Below are 27,627 nucleotides of genomic sequence, written 5' to 3'. Positions count from 1 at the left end.
ACTCCCCTATAAGCAAAATATTTTAAACATTTAATACGAAACGATTCATTTTATCTTTTCATTTTCACTTTATTTTTATTTTTTGGCATACTGTGTCAAATACCAACTTTATAGGAGCCATCACTTGTTAGCAATCTTTACCGACTTGATTCTGACCAAAAGACATGTGTGTCAGAGACAGCGGGTAAGTGCAATGAATTACTATAGTTGAAGATATTTATTAGTATCTAATTTCACATCTTTAACAAACGTTCATCCTTACAATGAAGTTTGCATATGCAAGTTTTAATGAAAGTTTTGCTATTGTATAATGATATGCTAAATTGTCTACAAAAAATTGGATTTTGATTTAAGAACAAATAATATTAAACGTTTCATGCAAAAACCCGTTGTAGCTGTTCCAGAAATATTTACCCGCGAAGATGCAGGGAGGTTCTTTTTGTAATCCCCATCTTCTATACCTATGCTTTTTCCTGTCGCAAAATGTACAAATTCTAATTATTTTATACCACGACACTTTCTTGTAAACAAATATTTCAACGTTGTTATTTGAAGACGTATGAGTGACAGTACCATTTTATGAACGAATAAACAAGCAATTATTAAAACATTTGTTCGTGATAGTTTGAATGTTTACTATTTCGTACAACCCTGTCAACAATATCAGTACCTCTGTAGAGTTAGATTAAGTGTTCTCTGCGAATGTAATTCGGATTGATAACAGCGTCATTTGGTTTCGAAGTGACTATTAACACATCGGTGTAAAAAGTATGCTGGGTTTCCTTTTGGAATATGCATGTTATTCAACTTACATTTTGACAAACAGCTGCAGACCGCATTATTTGTAAGTGTTCATATATCAGTACCACAATCCTACTTCCTTTTACAATCTTGAGTATATAGTAAATGATTGAAAAATTAATAAACATAATCATGTTCGTGTATAATTGCGAAATGTACATTGATGGTCAGGAATTGTTTGATAACAATAATAATGGAGAGTCGCTTACCCTGATTTAAACATGTTTCAAACATTTTTTAGAACTGAATTATGCCTGACACACACCAGAATATACAACCATTTGTTGATTTAATTTCTATTCTACCATGTCAAAAAGTGATGAAAAGTGATTTCTTTTCTTTTATAGTGCATGTAAGACATCGTGAACAAGATAATCAAATCATATTTTTTTTTCATTTGCAAATATTTCTAACATAATGCCTCGTTTTCTTGTCATCAACAAGCAATGCTCAGCTGATGTCATGTTTTGTAGTGGCCTTAAGCTATAATTCAAATATAGCTCACTTGTTTGCATTCGAAATATAGGATATGCTTTTTGGGAAACAGAACAAGGTCTTTTAGGGCAAGCAGAATATACAAGCGCATGTCTACTGCCAAATAATACATTATTGATACATGTAACACATTTAAAAGTATTGTTACATCGCCGGCAAAATATCTGTGGTATTCTGTAAACGTATAACACAGGCTTGGTAACTTCGATAGAACCAGAAAAAGGCAATATATTAATATGCTTAATATTACGGACACATCCAGATCGCGATCGGATACTTAAAAAGTCTATGACCGAACAACAAATCACACGACATAACAGGTAAGTGACGTTTATTTTCTCATTGAGTTGTATAATGTGATGTTATCATTCCAAATTATTCTCATATTTATTAAACTAGATGATATAGCTACATCAATCTCTATGTTTGTATAATACAAGGAAGTTTGTAATCAGAGCGTATAATAATTGAATAAAATATATACTGTCTGTATATATATATATAGGTTACACAACGAGTGGTTGTTGAATATGGTATTTATTTCACTCGAGTGAGTTAATTTTCAAAAGTTACAAAAGACACGAGCTTTAGAAATAAATACCATATTCAACAATCATGAGTCGTGTGATCTGTTTCTACCACAACCTGAGTCGGAAACAGCTGGAGTATTACACACACACGTGTGTTAGTTGACAAGGCTGGCGTGGTGATATGACCCATATGTAAAAAGTCACTCATTAATATTCAAAAATGTATTTTTTCTCACAAATTTAATAATTTCAAATTAATGTTTCGGCAACAACTTCATGAAAAATATAATAAATGAACGACTTTAAATATTGAAAGTATGTAGTATTGCATTAATTAATATAAAAATAAACCACAGACTATATGCGCGTAAGCATATCGTACGATGTTTGCCTCCCGCCAAATGATGAAGACGAACTAATCGCTGTCAATGTCCAAAACCATAGGCCTGGGACATTTCTTTGTGACGGTTCTATGGTTGGCGTTTATAGTCAGAGTTATGCCATAGATAGGCCCTCCAACTATTGATCACGGGACGTGGTGATAACAAAAAATTTCCGACACTGTGACAGATCTTGTTTGGGTTTCACGACCTGGACACGCGACGGTATTGCGTCGAAACGATATCGAGCGTCTGTAGCAAATTTGCCTGAAACTAGCGATCAAATCTTTAAGTATCATCTTCTTTTGAGATTGTCTTAATAACCCCCTTTCCCATCGCATAACCTCACAAAAGTCACCAACATTTGCTTGATGTTGACAGCAGACGACGTAACAAAACAGCACACGGCAAAAAGCGCGTGAAAGAAGTTGTCCGGTCATGGTTCATCTTCTCGACCAATCAAAACTACGGAAGGTCATATACCGCGTATGGTGTATAACTCGTATTTATCAAACAGTCTACATGTTACACAGCGTATTGTGGTAAAAGTTCTTGGAAGGTTGAATTAATTACCAGTACAATCATGATGAAACTGAAGAGTGCAAATACTAATTAAAACAATAATGTATTATTTACAGAAGTGACACAATTAGCAACAAGAAATATCCTTCCCCGATGCATTCTCTAAAAACATCAATATACATGTATACAAAGAAAATTAAGGATATATAAATAGAGGAAACATTAACGTCAATAGTTCACAGTGTGTATGCCAAAATGTTGATATAGCATGTGAAGTAGATGGATATAAATAGTAGAGAGCAAATCACTATAAAAATGTCTGTAGTATTTTGATTTAAACGTGTCATAAACTTTCAGAGATTTAAACATAAAGTAGTAAACTGTTCCATCTGAAGGTACCTCTTAATTTGTCCAATATTTGGATTTGGATTTGGATCTCTTAGACTGTCACCCGCCGAAAGGTTTTATGAAGAATTTCCCAGCATCGATAAACATGCAGTTGATCGCAATTTCAAGAAGACGGAAAAATTCTTGGAAGGTCGAATTAATTACCAGTACAAACATTAATTTCCCAGAAGAAATTCATAAGCTTATCTCTTCTTAGTTTGAGAACTTAAGATCAGACATCTAAGTGATCAAAGTTTATTTTGCTCTAATTTTTCAATTGTTGCAAATATTTTCGTATCGATAGTCAGATCTCATGATTGATATCAGACTTTCCAGATTACGTTGTCGTGTATTTCATCGCCACTACCTTTCATACAATGAAATTATGGGACTTAGTCACATTAACAAATTATCTGAATGTAGCAAAATTAGTACTTCTTAATTCATCCTCTGATAACATTTACATTTCGTTCTCACGTTCCAAATTATCTGTATGTAGCAAATTAGTACTTTGTAACCCACTTATCATATTTTATCCTCTGACAACATTTATATTTCGTTCTAACATTTATATTTCGTTCTCACGTCCCATTGCACCTATTACATAGTCGTTTATTTAATAGTGCTCCATGAAATGTACAGTGTTCATGTTTTCTCAGGCAACCAATGTCTTGTAGACCAATTCTACTGTGGCAACAACAACTGTATTCCTAGTATCTGGAAATATGACGGAAATAAAGACTGTCATGAGACCGATGCCGACGAGGCCGAATGTGATTTATGTAAGAAACATTCTCTGATCGCATGTCAGTGTGTAAAGAAAAAAAAAGAAAAAAGTTATGACGAAAATGCAGCAACAAATGCAGTAACGTAAAATTGCAGAGATAAGCAATCACACCAGTTATAATTGAATCAAGTGTGTCTCTATGGTGTGTAAATAGGATTGTAAACGGACATTAAACTGATCAACATGTCTCAAGCGTTGATAAAGAAATAATTTTGTCTCATTTATCAATTAACGGCGTTCATCGAATGCAAATCTATTGAATTCGATTGTGGAATTTAACACTTTGTAGGTGGCTTAAATGTAGTAAAGTGTAGGCAAAAATAGTAATAAAACCCCATAATGTTACTCTCAAATAATACAAAAATCATTCAATAGGTCTTTTATAGAAAATACTTATAATCAGGTTTTGTTTTGAATTTCATCTGAATCCGATTGTCGTGAAGACCAGTTTAGATGTAGCAATTCACGGTGTGTAACTGGCGTTGTGATGGAGATTGTGACTGTCGGGATTCCAGTGACCAGTTTGGCTGTAATACCGACTGTTCAAGTGTTACAACTAATACATAGTCACCTGTCGACAAATGGTTTACATGTATTACTGTAACAACTTTTTTATGATATGATACTACTCTAAAACATTTTCGGAATACATTTTATCAACTTATATCTTTCACACTTGTTTTCCCGGATGGAATTATGCAGGTGTTTTAATTAACTTCAGTATCAGGGAAAAACTAGCATGGTCCGGCAGATGACCCCATATCATTAAACGCCCGTCGGGGAATCAAACCCCGGCTGCTTTGGTGAAAGGCAAATGTGCTATCCACTGTCCGGCCGGGCAACCTTTATAACAGACGTTACACACTACATAATTCAGTACTCTTTTCTACTAAACTTTATTCATATAAGACATTTATTGGTATATTTGAACGACTCTATGTGCGCTGTCTCTGAAATAATAAACTTATATCAAAATAACATTATTTGCTGTCTCTGTTCAAAACAGGAAATGTTCTTTTCTTGTTTTAGGTACATACACGTGCGCCAGTGAGAAGTTCAGATGCAATGATAATGTGTGTATTGAACTCGGTCTGTGATACAATGGTCAGATCGATTGTGCTGATGGATCTGACTGTGCAATTATTAAAAACATTTTTATTCCGATACATTTTGTAATGATTGATCTATTTGTATGTATTAAAAATGTACACGATGGCAGATTTAGATTAACTTTCGTGAGTGCGTCCTTTCCATGTTTGTTTTATGAATTCGCTATTGCCATATTGTTAGGTTGCCAGACCGAACATGGTTTCCAGTGTCTTCCTTACAGAGAAAATGTGCGATTTACATATGGACTGTCTAAATAATGAAAATGAGTCGAAATGTCCAGGTAAGTGATATTAACTAGTATAGTCTGATGTCAAATGTAGCAAGTTCTGTGTACTGTAAAATGTTATATAAGGGTAATGCGTTTGTCTTTAATCGATCGGCAAATCTTCTCAAATGAACAATTTTGCATTTGTTTAACTTGCTTTAAATTAATTCTTAATAAATGATTAAATCATAATCCAGATTAGCAAAACGGGGTTTGGCGTTTTAAAATTGAAGGTATATTTCTGATAGTTTCTTTTAATACGAGTGTATGAATATGCAAATGAATGACACGGTAGACTAAGAAACTAGTTCTTTACTGTTGTTTAAGAATTGCGGATAATGTGGACCAAATTTGTTAACTTTTAGAAAAAACTTTCTATTATTGAATTTCTTCTTTTCTCTTGAATGATTTAGTTGTTTGTTTTTTAAGAACTGCAAATGATAAAAAAGTTCTTATAACTCAGTCTGGACTCCAAAACTAGTCATTTTGTCGCTTATCTTTCAATATATAAACTGAAACATACAACTTCAGTCTTGACTCCAAAGCCTGTCCTTTTTTGTCGTTTATTACTTCACTCTTTACTCCAAAGCCTGTCTTTTTGTCGTTTATTACTTCAGCCTTGACTCCAAAGCCTGTCCGTTTTGTCGTTTATTACTTCAGTCTTGACTCCAAAGCCTGTCCTTTTTGGATACCCACCGCTTATACAAAAAGTGACCTTGGCCTGAGGATGGTTTGAACATATCACAGGAATGTGTAGAAAAGTTACGTTTTGAAATAATTCTGGCTGCTCTCTTTTGCAGGCGTTCTAATTTACATTTTTTTTTAATTGTTACCCCAAAACAGTTTAGCAATAATCAAGATGTGGGTTAACAAAGCAATTCAAAAGTCATACAAGATGACTGGTTCTAGAAGGGTCTCAACTTTTTCATCTGAAAAAAATGACATGATATCTTTTTACAGACATTTGTAAATTAAATGTTCCAAGAGAGACAATCATGTATGAACACTCCGAACAATTTTAAACATTACTATTTTACTCCAATTGGATCTTTCCCCTTTATTTCCAGGAGGACCACACAGGATTTTAAAGACACATAGCAGAACAAACTACGGTGTCGTCTGTTGTTTACGCTATTCATTGATGTTACCTGCGGAATGGGAAGACCTACCGGAAGCTCTTTGAGGAAGGTTATTTATCCATTTATCGGTCAGTTTAACATGGATTTAACAAACATTACCGCGAATCGTACATTGGTTTAATGTATGACACTTAAAGCTGAAATAGTTGACGGAAGTATGACTGCGAGAGAGAAATTGTAATCTTTTATGAGGAATATGCAGTTTAAAGGTGAAAGAAAAAGAGTCAGTAGTCAAACACGCTATACGGCGGTACTTACTTTCTCCGGACTAAACCTTACGTTATTATCTATCGACGGAAGGCAGTTTTAATTGGTTGTGAACATGATTAATCATTAGTTGTCTTTAATACTACACTATCACACAGTTGGTAGGACACCATGGATGTTTGTAATCCTATCAATAAACAACGAGCTAATACCGAGATATCGACAAAGCAATATAATTCTAAGTTGATTAAACAAGGGCAAAATGGAAAAATAACGGATATATATATATAGGGACCATTGCAAAATCTACAAGGAGCATGTTCCAGAATGGCAGGCGTCTGCTGCTCTATCGACGACACCCGCCTTGCCTCCGATCGAGAGCTCTTGTAGTGACAACAAAACAGCAAGGCACTTTAATGAGCATAATAACACAACATCTACTTTCATATCATACGAAGGCATATTTCACAGCATGTGAGATCCAGATGGCGACAATAGAACTTGTTCATAATCTTCATCAGCCTATAATCTTGGAAATACTGTGCTATAAGTTACCAGCAGAATGACACACACCAAATATCTTCTGCTTATACTAATTACATACTCTGGCTGTTGGCATGTTTAATTTTCTTCAGCGGGAGAATCTTGGTAGGTACGACCAGTAACCATAGTTTGTTTTACTCCGGTGTCTGTGTAACTGGTATTGGATCTCTAGAAACGATCTTAAAACAGTTAGTGAGTATAATCCTTTGGTTGTGATTGAATAAAGATAGATGTATTTTGGGCATGTTGCTGTTCCTCTGTTTACAGTAAAGTTCAAAGGTCAGAGTCTTCAGGTGACTTGGTGGAATAAGTTGCTCTATACTGTTTTTCCGTAAATGGGGGCATATCACGTTTAACTACATATACATGTATCTTGCTTTTAGCTGTAGGTTTTTTGTTGGATGATGAAGTACGGTGATTGACGACGAGAAACAATATTGTACACGTTAGTAAAGATAATGGTAATTTATGAATGACACACAATGAATTCTGATATAGGACCAATGTACATGTAGATTGGGCATTTATTGGATGTCTGACGATAATGTCACACAATTTACTATACCCACTGCAAATCGTTTCCTGTTATAGTCTGTAGTGAAAGATTTATGAATGGGAAGTCAGTATCATGAATGACAGCAATATCCGAAACATTGGTTGGCAGCAGTATTCCAGTAAAAAACGATACCTACATAACATGATAATGCTTGTAAACCATTGTAACAGCCTCGCCTTAGGGGAGCACTTACAAATAGATTACGACATCCCATCATCATTATTTCCGGCAAGTTGTAAAAAGGAGAAATAGCAATATATACTTGGAAGAAGCCCAAAGTCGTTACGGCTCGTATTGTCATGGTTACCTGCTGAGTTCAATCGTCAATTTTATAAGTAGAAAAGTGGTTGAATAGATATCATGAATGGGTCATCTTATGTGTTCTTTAGAATCCCTGTCCCAGTCACTACATTGTGGTTTTTACATACAGTAACATCCCCTTAGCTTCCGTTGAAATATAACTGTAGTGTACAGTGTATAAAATTACTGTTATTTTGATCCTAAATATGTCTTAATGTTATACATTAATAAAACCTACAAAATGTTCACAAAATTTAAAATATAACCAACATGGTCAACTTGCCTATGTATAGTCACAATGGTAGTCCATATTTTAAACTACTTTAAAAACTTTCCATATGTGTTTTCTGTCTACAGAATCATTTTTATGTAATATCAAAACCGATAAAGTACTTTTTAACATGCCAAACATGATCAATGCCAAATTTCACATATTCTTGAAGATTTGATTATCAATGTTAATTATGGTAAATACCGATACATTTTCTGTTTTTGTACCATACCAAAACACTTTATTATATTACACATGTTTTAAAGTTATGTGCAGCTGTAGTAACTCATGAATATGTATTCTGCCAAAGTTATCTTTCCTCTGGAGAACAACTTAAGGGTGAAATTGTGTTATAGACAAATTATATAAAAACAAACAATAATCTTAATAGTAAAACTATTATTCGCTTTAGTATACCCTCCGCAACAAAGTTATGGGGTTATACTGGAATCAGATTGTCCGTTCGTATATCTGTCCGTAGAAAATGTTTGTCCTGACAACTCCTTCTAAAGTAATGGACGAATTTCAATTAAAGTTTTCAGATATGATAACTACCACCTGAAGTTGTGCATTTTGGTATCACTTTTCATCACAAAGTTATGGCCCTCTGTTGAACAATCCTTGTCCGGACATGTCCTCCAAAACTAAGGGGTCAATTTCAACGAAACATTTTTGTTAAAAATCTTTGTCTTGACAACTAGGACGATTTCAGCAAAGCTGGTCCAATTGGGCGAACAACATTTGATACGGAAATATGTTTTGGCATGAGGAGGGAATACAGGAAGTATGTCAGTGACATATATACTTTCAATAAATACTGGTGGGAGACTATGGATTGCTTTGCAACGCTTTGCCTTAGTTAGCCTTTAGCTTACAGTTCTGGTTTATATAGGAGCAAGGGTTTAAGTTAGTCTTTGGCTTACAGTTCTAGCTAAAAAAATCAATTTTGCCTATTGCCCATTCAATAAACAAAATATAAAGGAATACTTACATTATTTGATATCGTTAACTCCTTGTCTGACTCCCATACACAAATGTTATTTCAGCACATTTTTTTATGACCTTGCGTATTTTAAATGCTCTAGGAGAATTGTATTACCGCACCGTTATCTCAGGTGTGAGTCAACGAGGTCCCATTTATCATAAAATAAATTCTGAAACTAACTGTTCCTATAAGCTTCCTATACCAATACCTTTTTGGATTTACCTTGTTTTAAATTTCCAAGTGGGGGCCGACGCTAATGTTAAATCTCCATAGGCGTTGACCCTACCTTTATAAATTAGTTAGTTTTACGCACCTCCTCTTCTGCTCGAAGAAAAGTTTAGAACATTATGGATTTTCATCTTTTTTTATCCTAGCTTTACCGATGTGTTGTAGAAAGAAGAAACAGATACAAGAGGCAATGCTATTCCCTTTTCCCCAAATCGTTAAGTTTTATCTTACAGATCTTTTAAAAGAACACTTTAGTTCTAATTTACAAATATATATAGTCAACAAAATTGTTTACAGTTTTGGTAGTGCGAAAAGGTTTCAAATATTCATAGCTTACCTGTTTTGTTTTTCAAGTAGAGATTGCAGTTAATGCTTCTTCTAAACTTAACCATGACCAGGTGACCGACTTTTTCAGTCAGGGCACAAAGGTAACTTGGCTAATGTCACTTATATGCCGTATAACAACAACTCCCATGTCAATTCGGAGACAAAAACATACTGACATACAATGCCATATCATGTAGACATGTATTTTGTGTTCAGAATTATTTTGTTTGATATTTCTACATTTACGATTCGTCCATTTATATGCTGTTTCGGAGGTTCAATGTCCTGCAAACAGATTATCAATGATGGAAAATCACGTTTAATATATAAATCAATTTGATTTACTAGAATACATCAAGAAGGACACACTTTCATATATCTCCAAGAAAAAATGACTTGCCGAACAATACGTACATTTTTTTCTGTTTTTTTTCTCTCTGTTGCGATAAATAGAATGTTTGAACTTAAATACCATTAGGCCATCTTAATGCCATTTTTGTCTACTGTAGCGTTTTAAAAGATTAAAGCTGACGAACTAACAACGATCGTCCTCTTAAAAAAAAAGCTGATCATGACGTCACTACTACTTGATTTCCATACCAAGATGTTATGAACAATGAACATCGATACAATACATACTTCGTTACATTATAAACAGGCTATTCGTTGTTGAGACAAGGAAGTTACAGTATTATATAAAACATTGTGTAAAGTTTCAATCTATTTGCTTTGTTACCGAAGGGAGATATTGGGCTGTTATATTAAACATTGCGTATTTTTCATGTTTTGTTTCAGGGCGAGGTTGGTCTCAGATTATATATATATATATTGGCTCAATTATTCAGACCTTCATGTTCATTTAAAGGTTGACATATTTATAGCGTAAAAACTGCAATATGACAAGATCTGGTTGACATCACCTACACAGTTTGTCCGTGGTTTGACCTGAACTGACCGAGATATCTGTACGAAGGTTCGACATGGACCAGAGGGGACCAACACTGCTGCCGTTGTATCTTAATTGTTTTTCCCATTGGAGTAGGGACATACGTACACAATAACAAATCCTCTCAAATGTTCTTTATATATACAAGGCAATGAGATATCCTAATCATCGCAACCTGTTATAAGCCTATAATTAGCAAAATATAGATGATTCTTTATTTCATCAAATACAGTGACATGATGAGAAATAAATAACCATTTTTAAACATCCGATTCGTCCTTTTGACATACGGACAAAAATGTTTATAAAATGTCGCTTATATGAAGAAAACAATCCTTATGGGAGAAAAACCAACGTCAATATACAGAGCTATATTAAACTTAAACACGCTGTGTTTCAATAAGTCATCTACAATAACAATGAACAGGAAATGAGATATATAAATAGCCAACATGAAACCTAACGAGACGAAACCAGGTGGCCTGGAAGGGTAATTTTGATGCACACTTTTATAAAATGATCTGCTGAATCATAGCGTTTGTAATATTACTAGTTTTTCTAACCTAGAATGCTATGATAGTTTTCTATAACAATGAAAGTTCAACAGCAATATTCTGTCAATGGACTGTAGACCGAGCGCATTTACATTATCAACAAGGTGTCTGACGCAGGGCTATAACAGAATCTGTGTCTTTCTTGCAATCATACCAAAATTGAATTGTTGCAACGGTTAGAAACTTTCTTTTCTTTTCGACGAGATGTTTTGTTTTTCGTAAATCCTTTTTGCCCATTTTCTTCTTTAACACCTTGAAAATCCTAAAGGAAAACAAACTACCATGCGTACATAACATGCCTCACTTTTATCTGCATTGTCACCTAACTTTGCATAAGAGTTATGATTGATATAAATTTTCTTATCAAAGTTAAAAACAAAATTGAAGCAGAAGACGCTTATTATTATGGATACCTGGTATTATTCGTCTTGTTCGTGATTATTCATTACTTTTCCTATTTTTTTCAATTTAAGTTCGAATTTGGTTTAACTTCGGTATCCTCTTGATGTTTCTACTGTGTCAAGGGAAACTATCATTGAACAATGTCTGATAAGTATATATGACATGTTTTTTTTCTATGAACGGAACTACTGGGCGCCACCAGGTGATTAAGTGCGGTTACGGGTTCTATAGAGCGACACTAACTCTAAATAGTGCAAGGTGTCACTAAGGTGAAGGAGGGACCAACTTGTGTCATACACAATGACAAAACAAAAACAACCGCCATCCTCGCCGACGATATGCATTATAAAACCGGCCCTTACATTGTTACGAAAGCATGGGGCTATATAAGGTCAACCTGACACATTCACTGACACTACGACTGTTTGCAGCAGACAGGTAAGTTGTTTTTGATCTTTTACAGTGTGATACTTAATAGTACACAATAATAGACCTGTTGTGAGATAATTATTCGATTTTCTCGTAATTTATCAATATTTTAATGTTAATTTATGTTATTTCCAAATTAATATTGTACTTGATTTTCTTGAAGTTATTTTTCAACTTAAAGCTTATTATCAATTAATGCAATTTGAACAGTTTATTGTGTGTGCATTGAACAAAATGACCAGATAAATAAATAAAGACAACGAAAATGATGTACTGTATGACAGTAAAAAAAATAAAAATGGATGTCACTCGCAAGCTCTCACGTATTCGTATACAAAGATGTAGTTAATACACATTAAAAGCACCAGTACGAGAATAGCAGATATTTGAGCTGCAGTATGGTTGAAAACCTGAAAGTATTAAGTAGAAAGTTAATTTTCTTTTTAAAGCAGATCGATGTGGAACAATTGTGAAAAAAATTGAAACGGGTTTTTTTCTGTCGAAATAAACGGTTCCATTATTTTGTGTCAAACAAACTTTTGTATATCGTATTTCGAATTCTTTAATTTAAATGTATTTGCCAGTTTGCACGTGTCTTACTTTCATTTGTACTGTAACGTGTTTTTGGACGTGCTAGTGTTCATGAACCTGTGAAGTTTGGCTTTGACGGGGTGTTAAATCTCTTTCCTTCTTGTCGCGATAAAAATGACAATGATGCGTCCATAAACACCTTCGGGGGAAAGATCTTGTATTGCGTACATGACTATCATTACTGTAATACACACCGTGACAAACGTGTATGTGTTTACGTAGTATAAAACATCCATATTAATGTCATTACACGCATTTAATGTATTGTTAATTAGTCCCAAACACATTTGCTATTGTCTACTTTTGGTTGTGGTAAAGGTAGCCCAAACTTTATGTTCTGCAAATAATCTAACAAAGGTAATACACAAGGACTCGATTCGTGGTTTAATCGTGCATTTTATAATCGGCTGAAAGGAAAACGATATAGAAAACTAGACGATCAATGCATTGCTTGATGTTACAACTTGTCTAGTATACGAAGGTTTGAAATGAAACGTATTATAAAATTGTTGCTACTCCTTCCGTCATTGAATTGATTTTTCAAAGCGCCGCTACAATTAAAGCTACATTGTATAACAAACAAGTAAAAATTCCTAAAACGACGAACTTAAGACACGAGCAGATTATTGCACCAATAAAAGGCCAAAATTGAACTCCATGAATTACAAAATCTGTTTTTTCCATCTGGAATCTTTGGCAATCACTTCTGATACTGGATAACACAAATTGTTCATAGTCACTTTCCTTCGTTGTTTGAAGCCATGTAAATCGTTTCTTGGTGCAAACTTTCGTGGATATCCTATATTAACAAACAAAAGACTCGTATAAAATTCAAATTCGATGTATTTATTTTCGTGGTTCAATAGCACCCACGAAAACCACGAATGTTTATACACAACGAACATTTCATGGTATACAGTATACAGAAACAGCAGATATTATCACTCCGTATAGTAAAGTTACAAGCACGCTTCATTGCACAGTTGTAGTACTGCTGCTCCCTTACGTTTTAAATGGTTACAGTATTTAACAAAACCATAATGACGTTCCGCTGCAAGGTATGTAGATGTTTCTGGTATCTGAGCTGAAATTTCTAAAATATATTCGCTACTATAAAATGCCAGATAAATACACTTAAAACGGTCAAACTATCAACGCAGGGATATATATATCAAATAGTAACACTGTTATATATATAGTTATGCGAAAATTACACAAATAGATAAATAAATACAGAAAATATATAAATGAATAAGTAAAGACTGGAATTGCACTATGGGATCCCAATGGCAAATTAAAAAGGGTTTCCCCTGAATTGCAGAATTAGCACAGTATCTAATCTAATCAGAGATAGTAAACAGACCTTATATCGCTAATACATAGTTATGATCATTGTAATTAAGCCGGTAAAATTAAAGAATAATCTTGTTTACATCATTTCCTAATCGTTTTAAAGGTTTGCTATAAAAGAGAGAAATCCCATCCATCAAGTTTTTAAAAAAGGGGGAGGAGGTTGTGTTTTGTTGAAATATGGTAATGATAACTATTTTGGCTAACAGAAAGAAGAATATACATATTTTGCTGTTAGTACCAAGCATATAGTTTCCTGATATCAATGATTGGTCTATCATGTATGTCCTATTTATCGCATATCCTTATGATATGTCATCGGGTCATAGGTCGTACATTGACCATTCACCGGACACTGGTGAATGGACAGTAGTTTATGACGTACAACGTAAATTCCATTAGCGCTTGTTTAGCCCACCGTGTTGGTCATTACTAATAACATCACGTAAATGCACTGATCAAACCACTTCCTGTTATGCCTGGGTTATCTCCCCTGCTATTGTTCCATGTATGAATGATAGCGGAGACACTTGGTTACAAACAAAATTTCAATTGATATTATTGTTAAACAAAAACCTAGTAATACAATTCCTCAATATTGTAATTAACTATGCAATTTGATGACGGGGATGTACATTATCAGTTCGATAGTAATAACTACGGATTGTTCATTAATCTTACCACATGTAAAATGTAATATAAAACATCTCCAAACAGAACATGCATGATTAGTGGCATATACTCATTCCATTTACGATAAAGAGTAATTTTTTATAACTTAAATATTATATTACAAAATTTGTTGGTGACTTCATTGGGATAGCCAAACTGAAAAAAACATAGATTATCAACAAGGTTTGAACAAATAAATCATTTAAGTAATATAATGTTTTTTTCATTCATTGTATATATTCAGAATATCCGGGGTGTCTATCATCAAAGAGAAACAGCAATTTGATCTGTCTGATGGTATCAAGTTAAATATTTCAGTATTTGGTCAATTGTGACTCTTTCGGAGATAAGTAGAGTTATCAAGTAGGAGCCATGCACATCTTATAAAACAACTATAGAATCTAACCGGAACTGCGTTGACGGTTCCCAATTAGAGATAATATACACATTTCTTCTACCCCTATAACAGGTAAATAGTGTTAGATTATCCAGTTAAAGTATGGGGTTGAGGGATATAGCAAGTTTCTGGTGTTCCGAGACCAGGTCTATTTCCCGAGGCGAAGCCGAGGGAAATAGGCATGGTCAAGGGACACCAGAAACTTGCTATATCCCTCAACCCCATACTTTAATCGTTTTATTATACCGATACACACTGGAGAGATAATTTTAAGTAGAAAATAGTTATAAACCATAAGCTGTATAGCTTTACGTCCCAACTACCCTTTTGATTGCATTGGAGCCAAATGCTTCCGAGTTCGGTAGCAAGCTCCGCCCACCTCGCGCATCGCTTCCGAGTTCGGTAACAAGACTAACACACAGGACTAAAACACAGTCATGCAAAAGTGAGGATATATTCGATTTAACCATTTACTTTTATATAGAGTAAATAAAGTAGAGGTATTTTAACCCATAGACCAGTTACAATAGTCTCCGACCATTTCAATGTAAGTTGACTAAACATCATCGTCCTAAGAGAGGTATACGAGGAGATAGACTGTCAGCTCATATTATAGCAGGAAACAGGTTCATAGTGTATGGCATGTCCATTCAGTACAGCAAATACACATGTACATACTAATAACTGTTTGTGGTAAAGGTAGCAGGTGATTTCCTTATCGTATTGTTTACATGTATCATGTATTGTTCTACGACCGGAAACATTTATTGCTTTTGTGAATGAGTCGATGTGTCGTTCTTCCTATAGGAATGCGTTGTAGTCCTATTTGAATCTTTTCTTGATAACACACATATGTACACAGGGAACTGTTAGCTAATTAACAAATCATTTTAGGATTAAGGGTGAACATTATGACTTTAGGATACGGTTGTCTATGGATGTAGTATTCGACCCCATTTTTCTTCTCATTGCTAGTATTTTGTAAAGACTACAAAAGAACAGCCTACATTTAGGGCCTTTTCTTATGAACAAATATTCAAACTTTTCAAACGCATCTACAACAAATCCCATTTTTTTCCATTTAATTTCAGAATTGCATTTTTTTAATGAAGCGATATCATAACCATAAGTTTAGATATTCTAATCGTGCCCGATAAAAATGAGGATTACAATTAAATAACTTGTTTTGTGTAAGATAACATTTTATCTTATTTGCTCTACTTTTCAGACACAAGAGCTTTATTTTTTCAATAGAACTAATGATCAGGTATTTAATAGTACTGGTGATTGAGTATACCTGTTAGTGTATTTTCCTACTTTTCAGACGCAAGATGTACAGTGTATGCCTCGTTAATGAAATACCACTAGTGATACTGAGTACGTTAATATATTATTTCACCTCATTTCAGATACAAGATGGATGCCTTGTCAATATCATTGGTGATTGTTACGACATTAGCGACCATATGTGGTAGTCTACAGGATATATCTAGGTATAGAGGGTATATACAGACCTACCATAACAATCTCCGTGCTAACGAACGAGCCGCTGACATGAAATATATGGTAAGCTACTGATTGAAAAGGATTTTAATTTGATTCGCCTTTGATCTAAACCAACTGTTTATATATAATGCCAAACAAAGATGTTGTTGGCGGAATAATAATAATAAATAAATTGTTACTAAAAGCTAAATATATCATCTACTGTATCAAATTGGTTTTTATACAATGTACTCAATAAACAATGAACAAATAGCCATTTGCGCAACAGTATATTAAAGTAGTGTGTCTTGTGATCTATGATGTGTATGGTTTGTGAGTACGTGAGCACATTCCAATATAAACATGCTTAAAACAGAACAAATTTCCTAAATAAATGATATGGGAGAAGGTTAAACCATATTTTAATAACAGAATCCATTTCAAATTTCAACATGTGGTGTGTTTGATGGAATACAAACAAACTGATTGTTTACAAACGAATTTGAATTATGCGTATTTAAGGTATTTATGGCGTTAGTGGCGCAAAATTAGACCACATTTCTGTTCATGAAACATTCGTTTTGACGTTTTATACGATATCTGTATATTGTATGAAGTTGTATAACAACCAAACGTTTTGTAAAAGAACTTTCATTATTATAATTAATTTTAAAGAACTACGACATGGGTTTAGAACAGCGAGCTGCATCCTGGGCAAGTCGTTGTTCGTTCCGCCACCAAATGGCAGGGTTCGGGGAGAACCTAGCGTTCGTGTCCAGTACGGGCCAAGCAGTAGATGACATGTACAGCATCAATAACGCTATGAGGAATTGGTATGGCGAGCGGGGGCTATGGCATGGGGGTACTGGGCATTGCGGCGCCGCTTGCCATTACACACAGGTAAGAATATCTGAACAATTAGTACTGACGCCTATTATTACAACACACACGAAAGAATCCCGTTTCCATGAGTAACTCTAGTGTCTACAATCCTAAGAGCAGGTTAATGCGTATGGGACATGTCGCACTCATTGTTCATATTATTATCATTTATTAATATACCAGTGAAGATGTTAAAGAATGCGTGATCTATTTATCGCTTATAAAGAATAAAAAGCTCAGCATAATTGGTTTTAAATGAGTGAGCTAAAACGATTCATGTATGGCGAGACTCTTCTTATCACAAATATTTATGAAATTGTCGATATCGTTTTTAACAAACGACAAATGTAGGTATTGCTGACATTTGATTGAGGTGATAAGATCACAGGTATGTTTACAGCGATTTAACAAAATATTATAATACTTCACACGTTTTTAAGACGGAAGCATTCGTTATAGAATAATATTGCGGATGTATGCATGTTATAGAGGAACACGTTATCGGAAGACACAAATCTTCATACTGCTACGTTTGAACCCTGTATGACTTAATTATGTTGATATTCTGTTGTTATGTGCTGTTATACCTGTTGGCCGTCACGGTTAAATTACCTTTGTCATACCTGTGTAAATTACCATTGTTATTTACCTGTAGATTGTATGGTCTCGGACGACTCGGTTAGGATGTGCCTTGAACCTCTGCGCAGTTTTACCTGACGGAAATGGTCGCGTTTATAGAAACGCCAAATATTTTGTATGTTTCTACTCACCAATGTAAGTGCAAACTGTTTATATTAATAGTGATGCAAACGTTAAGTGGTTATGGGCTATTTCAAGAGGAAATCATCGCTATTCTATTAAGTCCCCATGGTATACAATAGCTTTGGAAAGGAATCAAAACTTATACTCCGGTAGATCTTGTCGTTATATAGGAAGCTTTCTCCTGATCGGTCTAAACAGACTGAGGTAATTGGAATCATAATATGTTTGACTTTGTATAAAGATCTGATTATTATTGGCTTTAATGAATATCTATGTATGACGTCATCAAACAAAAAGTGTGTCCAACGCGCAGACATATTACTGTCGTGAATGTTGTTTTATTCTGTTTGAAGAAGTAGAGAATGGACATCAGTCGGAACACGATTGTTTTCTGCATATTGAGAACTTTTTAATTGGTGATTCATCTCTTAAAGATACACACATACTAAAACAGTGTCTTTTTGAATGAAATACTAGTATTGGCTTCTTATCGCTTTGTATTCTTTCCTTAAAGGGGTAACTGGGTAGGTGAGCCCGCCTTCCTGAGAGGCCAGCCTTGCTCGAGATGTCCTGCTGGTAACTCGTGCTTTAATGGACTATGTGTTGGACCAGGTAAGCTGTCAAAAACGGTTGACTATTGTCGGCCAACTATTGATGAGACAGAGGTGTTGTCATAAGAGTCATTCATATACGACACCTAAAATTACGGAACAGATGTATTATCGTAAAAATGTCATAATCTCGGTTAACTCAGTTTCTTTGCAAGTCAAATATATTGATATATACCCCACTGTATAAATTTAAGTGGCAGCTAGTGTTGGACCTCCTGTAGAATTGTCATCGGGACTGGACAGCGACCAACCTGTATAGGCAGCACACCCTGGGCCCTTCCTCTGACATTTATCTTCATCTACACATTCTTGATATTGATTTTAACTTATTTAAAGATTTATTCGTTTCGGCATTGTGTCCAATTACATTTCTGTTAAGCCCATATGGGCGTTTGAGTTTTCCTGCTACCGTGGCCAAATCAAAACATTCTAGAGATATGGGACTTCAAGTGCCCACATGTTAAAATGATTCTTAGTAGTGTTTTTGTTTAGGGATTTAATGCCAATGTAATAATACGATATTGTGTATTTACCTTTAAAATGCATTTAGTAAAATTACAAAGTTCGAATTCTGCGTTTCCTATTACATGGACACAAATGGTATGAATACTGTTATGTCTCTTACATTGCAAATAACGAACCCAGTGTGTTGTTCCATGAAAGAAATAACGACAATATTATTTCTTGGTTTAAACAGAGAGCGGAAGCAGAGGACGAAGGAGTGCCGAAGACTGCCATCCTAATAATGGAACTACCACGTGTCATTGACCCACGTAATCTTGAATGAGAGATATCAAGGTAAGCTGAAGTCATGGTTGTGGTATACATGTCTGTTTAATACAATCAGCTTTTAAATTCTTGTTGTAGTTGCATGATTTTTTGTTTTGTGAAACCAATTTTATGATAAGGTTGCGATTACTTTTATAAAAACACGAACATATTATCAGTCTTTATGAATATAGTTTAGAAAAGCATTCATTGAAATTACAAACGAAGTAGCCCTATCTGCCATTTAATCAGTTACTGATTGCTTATTTTACATTTACGTTCATTTTTGATGTAACATGTTTTTCATGAAAAAAATCGATTTGTCAGCAATGATTTTCAAAAAAAATAAATAAAATAGAATAGACTTTTGAATTAGTAACGGGACAGTGCTGTATTGTTTATGTATGTTGTGTTGATGTTTTCTTTTTCTTCTTCTTTTAGATTGACACAAGAGGTGTGAGCGTTCCCCTACATTTCGATATTTGACTCCTAAATATTATACTGCGAAATGTGAATATCATTCTACGGGATTGAGTGTGCCCTTAATATGATCATACTTCAACACAAATTGAGAAATGTTACCTTATTACCTAAGTTACACGAGTATGAAATGACGTTCTTCAAAATATTACAAATGATCTGATGTAAAAGCGAAAAAAAATACTGTTTTGCATCGTGTATGGCTTTTCCTTGTAAATAAACATATTGTCGACAAATTTTTACCTATCCAACTTCTTTTCTGATTCCTATTTGTTGAAGTTACGTAATGTTAGATATTATATTACTTTCATAAATACTGCCACTGGACTGAACCAAACTAACAAACGAAACTATTGCGTATTAGGCCGTTGCTTTTATGAATAGTACCTAGCTTTAAAACATAATTAAGAAGTCTTAACATCACGTAATTTACTTATACCTAGAAGCAAAAAGTAGAACTCTAATATTCCTGTAACCTGAATTCTTACCAGGAATAACTGGCTGTGAAGCAACCTAGTTGACAGGACACTTTTGTGTCTGAAACATCATATCTGCACCGCGAAAAACTGACTGGATAGTGGGACAATAGGGTCAGAGTGTAAAGCGGTTGACTGCAGCGACATCGGAAATTTGTAAATTTTATATGTTAAGCATTTTTTATTTTAATAATATGAATCGCTATTCCGTTTTCTTTTTCTTTTTCTTCTTTTGCTATCTTACAAATGTTAAGAATTATATTCTCGATATTCAGTTTTCAATTCAGGATCATGCCTTTAATCGTATCTAATTAACTACCTTGAACGTATGTCGACTTGAAAAATCAATAGCAAATTAGTAACACACCACATGAACACATACGGTACTCAAGACTAAATGAATAACAACGATAGTTTTCGGGGGGAAATCAGCCGTGTTTTACTGCGTTATCAAATAAGCAAAAAGCAATAAGGAATAACTTAAAACATACCATATTACACAATAATAATAAAAATAATAACACAATATTAATCATGATAATAATGATGATATTAATTTTCAATGATAAACAATTAAAACTCGTATACTATTTTAATTACAATCGGGACAAACGAATATTATCTCAATGCAATTAATTCAAGCTACAAAACTCAACATTATGCTGCTCTTTTATTAACAAAAAATAAAAGATTGTTAAAAAAATAACAAGCTTATATATTTCCTTTTACGTAAGTAAATTGACTATAAGTTATCGAATAAAACTCCATCCTGCGAATGTCCAAGTCAATGACGCGCATTTTCCTTCTTAGTCATTTACACTTTAATTCCATTTTTTTCAAACGCATACATGGGTACAATAATCAAAAGCTACAGTGAATCTCATTAAGAGACGGAGAATAATACGAAAAACTTGTGATTTTGAAAACGCACCATTCACATCACAGATAATCGCTGGTCGATACAGTCCTGGAAAAATTAATGAGACCTTTAGCAGCATCATACAAATGTTCATATGTGTACAGCAAACCTCTAAAAACGCTATTGTTACGATAATGTGAGACCACGCGTACCTATATATATTTAAACAAACTCATGGTTTCACATTTTCTCAATGTTGTATTTATTAAAACCATAAAGGGTTCACTGTAACATGGGCAAATTGTAGATGTGACTGGAAAGACTTTGCAAAAAGTACAGGGAAGGAATATATGGAGAACAATAATAATTACCAAAAAGGTAATTACACTGTAAAGGGAGATCAGTAATGTAAACATTTTTTAACGAATAAATATTCATCTTAATTAATTAATCTTTTTAAATAATGAATACAATTAACACGAACATAAATAGTATAATAAACGTATCATTATTAAATAGCGTTCTTTAGATATTAAATACTGATATTAAATACTATCTCATACAGATAATATTCATGCAACATATAAATATAATTTCATGATTTGTTTTGTAGTTTAAAGTTGTTGTTTTTTATCTTTAATAAGAACACTTAAAATGGAATGTAATGAAACATATAAATATGATTTATTTAACTATGTTTCATGGCTTATTAAATTTCAAAAATTGAAAAAAAAGGAACTTTTGGTGAAGGGGAAAAACGTAATTATGTATACGATGTAGCAAAAACTGCAAATGAGAACCAATAAATAGGGATTGAACAATGAAGGTTTTCTGTATATCATAATATTTCACTTAAACATTCATAGGCAAATATATTAAAATAAAAATTATTTCTAAGATTAACTAGGAGAAATAATTAACGTTTCTGTTGATCAAAAATGAATAAGCCATATGGTGATGGCTATAAACGTGATACCGATTACTTCATGGAGTTGGCTACATCTCTTACTAAAACACGCATTCGGCATATGTTTGTAAGAGTAAGTATAAAGAACATGTAAATGATAACTCAGACATCATCAGCTTCACTGTTTGGTTATTTATGATTAATTAGTCATGCTTTTGAACACACGTTGAAATGACAACTTTGAGATTCACATATGCAAAGCGTGCATGCCTATAGTCTGTCAGTTTTGATCATCGGTAGGGCAACTCTATTACCTCACCAATTAAACGTTATCGGTAATGACTGTTTGGAAATATTTTTCAAATCGTTTGATTTCATTGACTTTGAAAGGATCGAGTTATTAATCTCAAGAAATTAGACACTTGTAATTCACCTAACTGATAATACATTCACACACCTTACTGATACCAAATTCACAAACCTTACTGATAACACATTCACACACTTCATTGGAGACAGAACTGTTTTTGGTGTCACAGCCACTCGGTCATATGAATTGTTAACAATAAAATGAATAGAAAAAAATGGAATGCAAACAAAACGTTAGGCTATGATAAATTAATAAAAGAATTATAAAGACATGTGGCTTCCCTAACACTATAATACTTCCTTTTTCAAACTTGTAACAAAGTTTATCGCGTATGGAATTATCCATAACCAAATACTGGAAAGCAGCAAATATTGTGAGAAGGAACAATCTACTACCCCTCGGACTAAATTGTCGTTCGTTTATTTTTCGAGTAATGTCACATGAGTTACTGCAATATAAACATACCCCTTTAATGTTTCAAATTTAGTTATGACATCATCAACAGTAAAACAGTTTGCATGATCCACGTTTAATAAAATGGAGTTGAGAAATGTTTCATTACGTTATATCAATTTTTTTTTTATATTAAAATCGTCCATGCAGATGGTTTGTATAACTTTTATTCTGTATTCATTTTACCCACTCAAAGTGATTTAATAATCTGTATCCCCTAGAGTCGGCACTGATAACATATTCTGTAATTTGCATTAATCAGTACAAGTTTAAAGATGATGAATCATTGTTTGATCATGCTTCTCTTTTCTGTTTTGCCCTTTTTTATAGCCAACATGAATCCTGTAACCCAAGCTGGAAAGAAAATCGATGGTATTTGCGCGTTTTGGCCTAAATGACTACCTAAAAACAATCATACAATCATTGCTGACGGGAAAATAGTTAAATATGTATTATAATTTAATTTTTGTTTTGAATCATCAGTAAAAAAAACCCTCACATAATTTAAAAAAAGAAATTACACCTGTTATAAAAAAAAAATACAACTTTTATCATCAATAATATATGAATTTATGTTGATTCACGTGTTGTTTAACCTTCATAAATTGTAAAAATATCCGTTTTTAGGTTCACTATTTCAAATCCAAAAATTGTCCTCCTTGTCAGGAGTGGAAAGTTGATTTGAAAAAACGTATTTACATTTTTTTATTTATTTTTTATATATCTTTGACTCTTTCAAAACGACAATTAAACGAGAATATATATAATGATCCATCATCCTGAAAATTATGATATTATATGATGTGTTTTGTCCTGGTAACATATTGGAATGTTAACGAAAACTCTGGACTAGAAAGACATGTCAAATTACCTTAGAAGTATTCTAGGCAAATACATAACATAAACCAGCAATAATTAAATAACGCGAATCTACACGCACATATCTAATATATTTATCAATACTTATAAAATTGTCATTCACGCCATATTTGGTACCATTTTATCGAATATAACAGCTCACGTTCAGAATGCAGGACCTCCAATTAACAATTGAATAATAAAAGGGAGGGGGTTAATTCGAGGCTTGGTGTCTAAACCAGATCATCAGGGTTAAAATTACTCAAAACACCGTCGACAATTCAACGTTTCCATATGACAGAAATAAAAAAAAACTCTTTCAAAATAATATTTTTTCTTTACATCTAAGTAAGATATACGCTAGATACGTATTTATATTAGAATACCTATCCACGAAAAAATTAATATATCTCTCTGTTTTTATCAATTTATGGTACTGCGACCAAGTATGTTGATGTGATAGCGGGATGATGTTGTTGTGTCAAAGTATTTAATTACTGTATTATTGATTTTGCATCAATATATTATTTACTCGTTAATTTGCAAATTAAACTATTTAGCGATGATCGTTCATATAAAATTCAACAAAACATTTATCGTTTATGGACCTTTCACAAATTCGCCATTTAAACAACGATCGCGAAAATAAGAATACGCAAATATTATTTAACTATATCAATTAATTTGATTAATTTTGCCAATTTTACAGTAAAACCCTATTATTTATATATTGATATACACTTCCATAACAGTGTTATTTATAAATACATGATGGTATGAAAACATCTATTCGACAAAGTAATTTAAATGGGCGGAATTTCGTACGATTCATAGACGAGTTTTGAGATTCATATGAAAAGTGTATAGATGTTTCTAAAAATGACACTGTCTTGAATGTAAAGAATAACAAACATCCAAAAAAAGCATTATAACGCTCAAGCGTTATTTGTGTCAGTTGTAATATCAAGGAAACTAACAAAAGTATGTGTAGTTAATTGATCGCTACATTTTGTTTATTTGGACAATTGGATACTCAATCCTTATAAAAGAGTAATTGTACAATAATATTCAAACTATAAGTTATATTCGTACTTTGATGAAAGCGTTATTCTGATCATTTCAATCTGAGCAGAATTTAAAAAATAACCTGAACGGTATATTTTGCGGCAGATTAAATGGTTAAAAAATATATCGCAGCATCGTCAGACAGGGACAGATGTTTAATCAAGTCGACCCGTGTTGTCTTCTGTTATTATCTTCAGTCAAACCACTGACCCAAAATTATCGAAGGAAAGACATAATGAATATCATGCTATACGTTTTCCTGTTTAAACCGACCACTTTGGTATGAAAATATTCTACAACTGAATTAGTATCATTTGATATACATATAGGTGACAGGAAACTTAGTCTTTCGGTATTTTTAGAGTTGATGGTATACAAATTGTTGTAATATAAGTGTTGAAGGCACTTTCAAAACACAAGCTAAAGGCAATGAATGTTCATGAATCCAAAAATGCTGACTGACATCTGGCACTATGATTGACTTTGAAACATTAAAGGCAATATCAAGAAGCTACTTATACAATTCAGCATGGACAAAACATGATAAGGCAAAAACTTGTTTTCATTAACCGGTATTTATCGGAAATAAGATGGTTTTCATATTATTATAGATCGCTGCTCAAACAAACATTGAAAACACCATTAACATCATATATACAAAAACTTAAACAAAGTAGATTGTTATCTAGGAACTATTCGTCATCCTCCTCAACATCGGATCGTTCTGATGATAGAAGATGGGATACCTCTTCCTTTTGTCCTACCGATGATTTGATATCTGGTCGTGTACTTCGACCTTTTACTGTGCGAGTGTTCATAGGCTGAAGTGGATGCAACTCCGTAGGAAACCCCTCATCTAGAGCATCAGCATATGTTGGCATGTCAAACATGTTCTCATCTTCATTTTGCCGTGAACTGCTAGAGTGCACGTTTGCATGAGCCAGAAAGCTGGTTTTGTTATTCGACACCGATAAAGGGGGTGAAGAATCTGCCGAGAGGTTCGCTAAATATTTGTCGTTCTCTGATCCAACGAATATACCACTATCGGCACCGTTCGGGTCGCCATGTCTATCCCGACGTAAATAGGCAGCACTTACAACACTGAGATTGGTTGCAACTGAACTACTTCCCAATAACGAAGACAACTGCCTTTTCCGTTCTTTCGTGAATTTGAGTCTGTCAACTTCGTCATAATATTTATTTACACTATCTTGCTCTTTACTTGATTTTTCTATTTGGATTTTTTCAGGTTTTATAAAAGCTGAAAAAAAGTAATGATTTCGATATCATTTACAGTATGTATATGGTAATGCTATGTTAGATGGGGAATGGGCCAAATACACTCAAAATCCTCCAAATTCAAACTACCGTTTACACATTTTATATTCGATCAACATAAAACTGTTAAAACAACACATTTATCTATATATACATCACAAAAATAACAGGAAATCTTGCATATGATTGGAAATCAATACACACAGTTATCATTGGAAGTCACTAGTCATGTTAAAATGTAGTGTTCCGTAGGTAGTTAATGGGATTATATAAGGTAATAAAAGTAGGGTCTATAAATATATACTCACATCTAAAAGCGCTGTTTGCAGGCTTCTGTGAATAGAAGTGTTAAATAGTTTAATTAACATCTACTGATTGTTATTACCTCCATCATCATCATCATCATCATCATCATCATCATCATCATCATCTCACATACATTGTGATGCCATTACCTCCATCATCCTCATCATCATCATCTCACATACAATATGATGTTATTACCTCCATCATCCTCATCATCATCATCAAACATCATCATCATCAATCATCATTATCATCATTCATCATCAACATCATCATCCTCCATTCATTTCCTCCATGATGAAATGATTTAATATATTATAAGTACATGCATCTTTTCAGTTGCATCACAACATTAACACTTGTGTATTTTTACATCTGTGAAAAAGTGTTAACTTTGAGAGTAGGAGGAGAGTTGAGTGGGCCAGTAGGGTCAGAGTGGTCAGTGCTTCTAATTAATGAGTTGTGTCAGCCGCAGCTGTACGTATCAGTGAGTGTCTGCGGAGAGTCTGTAGTTGTTTATTTGTTTACGATTAGGCGTGCAATTTAAATGTTGAGACATATTACTTGGTTCTGGAGATCTTATTAAGTTGTCAATTAAAGCTTGGACCATTAGGGAGAATGTTGATTGAGAATGGCCAGTGTCGTGAGAACAAAAGGTGGTGTGTGTTACAGTGGAGATAGGACAGGTTGTGTGTGTGTGAAAGAGGGGAGTTTAGTTTTGTGTGGTGCACGAGAGAGGACGTAACTAAGGGAGTGGTGGTACGAACGTTGGAGTGACAACATGTGAGCAGTGAAAGTGATGTGGTGAACGTATGGACATGTACCTGTATATATGTATATAGATTTAAATAAACTGTAAATAGAAATCAGTGCATTGTCTCATAATTATGACA

The 27,627-nt window shown here is 33.7% G+C and overlaps 2 protein-coding genes across 8 annotated transcripts in view; one reads left to right on the top strand and one right to left on the bottom strand.

The window, feature by feature from the left end:
* The first annotated feature begins 130 nt into the window (after positions 1-130).
* On the top strand, positions 131-20,427 carry LOC110455788 (cysteine-rich secretory protein LCCL domain-containing 2-like). Of its 4 annotated transcripts, none has more exons than XM_021506153.1 (11): positions 131-184; positions 1,559-1,616; positions 3,775-3,897; positions 5,193-6,484; positions 11,938-12,173; positions 16,584-16,740; positions 17,335-17,559; positions 18,197-18,315; positions 18,818-18,915; positions 19,612-19,712; positions 20,124-20,427. In XM_021506153.1, exons 5-10 carry the CDS (start codon positions 12,112-12,114, stop codon positions 19,680-19,682), a joined length of 732 nt encoding a protein of 243 aa, XP_021361828.1. In that variant the 5' UTR covers positions 131-184; positions 1,559-1,616; positions 3,775-3,897; positions 5,193-6,484; positions 11,938-12,111; the 3' UTR covers positions 19,683-19,712; positions 20,124-20,427. The 4 variants fall into 4 exon arrangements, with proteins under 4 accessions (XP_021361828.1, XP_021361825.1, XP_021361826.1 ...); XM_021506150.1 differs by having other exon boundaries at positions 4,932-6,484; XM_021506151.1 differs by having other exon boundaries at positions 3,775-5,292; positions 6,345-6,484.
* Positions 20,428-21,060: 633 nt separating this feature from the next.
* The window catches only part of LOC110455783, a 102,002-nt gene continuing 95,435 nt past the window's right edge, over positions 21,061-27,627 (bottom strand). For all 4 annotated transcript variants that reach the window (XM_021506143.1, XM_021506142.1, XM_021506145.1 and 1 more), the window contains 2 exons: positions 26,737-26,761; positions 21,061-26,411 (listed from right to left, as the gene is read on the bottom strand). In XM_021506143.1, the coding sequence (XP_021361818.1) occupies positions 25,843-26,411; positions 26,737-26,761 (594 nt within the window). In that variant the 3' untranslated portion in view covers positions 21,061-25,842. The remainder of the gene's footprint in view (positions 26,412-26,736; positions 26,762-27,627) is intronic.

Source organism: Mizuhopecten yessoensis, unplaced genomic scaffold (genome assembly GCF_002113885.1).
Source record: "Mizuhopecten yessoensis strain PY_sf001 unplaced genomic scaffold, ASM211388v2 scaffold8381, whole genome shotgun sequence".
Taxonomy (NCBI): domain Eukaryota; kingdom Metazoa; phylum Mollusca; class Bivalvia; order Pectinida; family Pectinidae; genus Mizuhopecten; species Mizuhopecten yessoensis.
This window is presented reverse-complemented; position numbering and strand designations above follow the sequence as displayed.

Excerpts from the sequence above, each read along its gene's own strand:
- LOC110455788 (XM_021506153.1), top strand. The coding sequence starts at position 12,112 with ATGGGGCTATATAAGGTCAACCTGACACATTCACTGACACTACGACTG. Across the intron at positions 12,174-16,583 it reads CGACTGTTTGCAGCAGACAG|ATACAAGATGGATGCCTTGT; the intron begins GTAAGTTGTTTT and ends ACCTCATTTCAG. Across the intron at positions 17,560-18,196 it reads CCGCTTGCCATTACACACAG|ATTGTATGGTCTCGGACGAC; the intron begins GTAAGAATATCT and ends ATTTACCTGTAG.